We start from the raw sequence: 2,500 nt of genomic DNA on the forward strand, positions 1-2,500 counted from the left end.
TTTTGATGAGATTGTTACCACAGACTCCCCTTCCCCAACCAGGAAGGTTTTAAAATCCGAAATTCGAGGGCCGTTTCATGCCCCCTCATTTTTACTAATCCATTATCGACGACTCCCCTCTTCTCCCCCATCTAGAAATCAGTGTTGTGAGTGTCAGACATCACTAGCACCAAAGGGGATGGGGGTGGGAAGGGATGCCCCGCAATGGTCTGGTTCTGCCCAGGAAGTTGGTGTAATGTAAACATTACTGAAAATAATAGATATTAGTGCCTAATCCAAAGTTTTCAAGGTCACTCTCGATGCCATTTAAGATCAAGTTCTGCTCCAACAGGGAGGGGGGTGAAAAGAGGTTGACATAAAAACAATAGAAAATGACAGATATCAGTGTCTAATCCATAGTTTTTGAGGTTGCTGAAATTAATAGTGACACTCATGATAGCCTATAAGTCCAAGTTCAGCCCCGTAAGGAGTGGGGTGAGAAAGTGGTGGGAAGAGGGTGACGTGTAAAAGTAACTGAAAATGACATATATTAGTATCTAAGCCACAGTCTTACAGGTTGCTGAGATGAATAGTGAAACTCCTGGTGCCCTTCAAGTCCAGGTTGATCCCTGATAAGAATGGGGGTTGAGAAGTGGTGAAAAGTAAAATGAATTGTCAAAAATGCTGGACAATATAACTGAAGCAACTATCTTAACAGGAATGGGAGAGAGAGAGAGAGTTTGTTTATTGCCATTCAAGGATTACCCAGGCAGTGCCGGGTTGGTCAGCTAGTGCACACATACATATAAGTACTTATGTATGTATATATGTATGTATGTATGTATGTATGTATGTATATTATCCTGTGGCAGGGATGTAAGAATACTACTGCCATAGGTCCTGTGTGTCATAAAAAGTGACTAAAAGGATAGCTGCTACATTGTAGTCATTCATTTTAGTAAAAGACTAAGCCCACTGCCAATAACTGTGGTTGACAACAGCAATGGCATGCGGGTGTAAAAACCCCCTTTGCCAAACAATATACCATGCCTGATGTTTTAAGGCACATGGATGCGGCCAGGCCATCCCCTGTAAGCGACGTGCGTCAGAATCCTCCTACTGGCATGATAAATGGGTGAGGGGTACTGCAAGTTTCACAACTATGGCCGAAGAAGGTAGTGAAAGCAGTTATAGGAGCTGATATGAATAGTAGGGTGAGAAAGAGAAGAAATTTGTATGAGGAGGTACACATAGGCCATGGGTTTGGAATTAGAAATGAAGATGGAGATTATATATTGGAGATAACTCAGAGTTTTCAGTTGGCATGTAAGAACACATGGTTTCAGAAAGTGGGTAAGTACTTGATAACTTATGAAAGTGGAGAAGTGCAAAGCCAAACAGATTACATCCTGGTTAGAAGAGCCAACAAAAGCATTGTGATGAACCTCAAAGTGATCTTGGGAGATGCGTGTGTTAAACAACATAGGCTGGCGGTGATGGCTTTGAAAATGGGAAGAGAAAGATGAGATCTAGAATTAAGATTTGGGACACTAAAGGAGAAAAGGGGGTGCACTTTAGGGGGACTGTGAGGAAGAGATGGCTGGAGGTGGGGAATGTAAAATTTGGATGGGGTAACAAAGTGGAAAATATCTGGGCAGACATGAGAGAAATGTGTGTGGGGGAAGCAGAAGAACCAGTGGATATGGAGTGTCGAGAGGAGAAAAGTGTTGGTGGAATGGAGAATTGCAAGAATCAATAAAAAAAAAGCAAAAGAATGTAAGGACTGGATAGTAAGGCATGCACAGAATGCAGAAGAACAGTGTAGAGAAGAGGAAAAGATGCAAGAAAGGGGGTAGATATGGCAACTGGAAGTGCAGCAGAACAGTTGAAAGAAAGACTAGGAACAAGAGATAGAGAAAAGGATATCTATAAGATTTCAAACTTGAGGAAAAGGCAGAGACAGGATGTGGGTAAAGTGGGTGTCATCAAAGATAAAGTTGGAAATCTATTGCATGGGGATGAAGACATTAAGAAGAGATGGAGAGAGTATTTTGAACTTTTAAATACTGAAAATGAGAGAGAGGGTGAAGCACAGGAGGTAGAGGGACCAGTGATGGAGACACAGGAAACAGACTTGAAGAGAGCATTAAGTAAAATGATGAATGGTAAAGCACCAGGTCCATCAGAGTTCCAAATTGAAATGATCAAATTACTAGGTACAGAGGGAGAGAAATGGATGCTGGATTTATTTAAAGCTGTAGGGGAAGAGGAAGTAATGCCAAGGGACTGGGAGGAGAGTCTAATGGTATTTATACACAAGCAAAAGGGAGATGTCATGGATTATGGTGACTACAGGGGAATTAAGCTAACAGAGCATAGATTGAAAGTTTTGTAGAGGATACCAGAAGAACGATTAAGAAAGACTGTAAAGATTGGGAAATAGCAGTATAGATTCATGAGAGGAAGAGGAATGGTGGATGCCATCTACATAATAAGACAGCTACAGGAAAAGAGGCTAGAG

The 2,500-nt window shown here is 41.6% G+C and overlaps 1 protein-coding gene across 1 annotated transcript; it reads left to right on the plus strand.

The window, feature by feature from the left end:
- The first annotated feature begins 1,837 nt into the window (after positions 1-1,837).
- LOC135208761 (uncharacterized) lies at positions 1,838-2,374 on the plus strand. Its single transcript, XM_064241273.1, has one exon. It carries the CDS (start codon positions 1,838-1,840, stop codon positions 2,372-2,374), a length of 537 nt encoding a protein of 178 aa, XP_064097343.1.
- Positions 2,375-2,500: the final 126 nt, after the last annotated feature.

Source organism: Macrobrachium nipponense, chromosome 11 (assembly GCF_015104395.2).
Source record: "Macrobrachium nipponense isolate FS-2020 chromosome 11, ASM1510439v2, whole genome shotgun sequence".
NCBI lineage: Eukaryota > Metazoa > Arthropoda > Malacostraca > Decapoda > Palaemonidae > Macrobrachium > Macrobrachium nipponense.

What these genes read in the sequence shown, in the direction of transcription:
- LOC135208761 (XM_064241273.1), top strand. Translation starts at nt 1,838, where the DNA reads ATGGCAACTGGAAGTGCAGCAGAACAGTTGAAAGAAAGACTAGGAACA.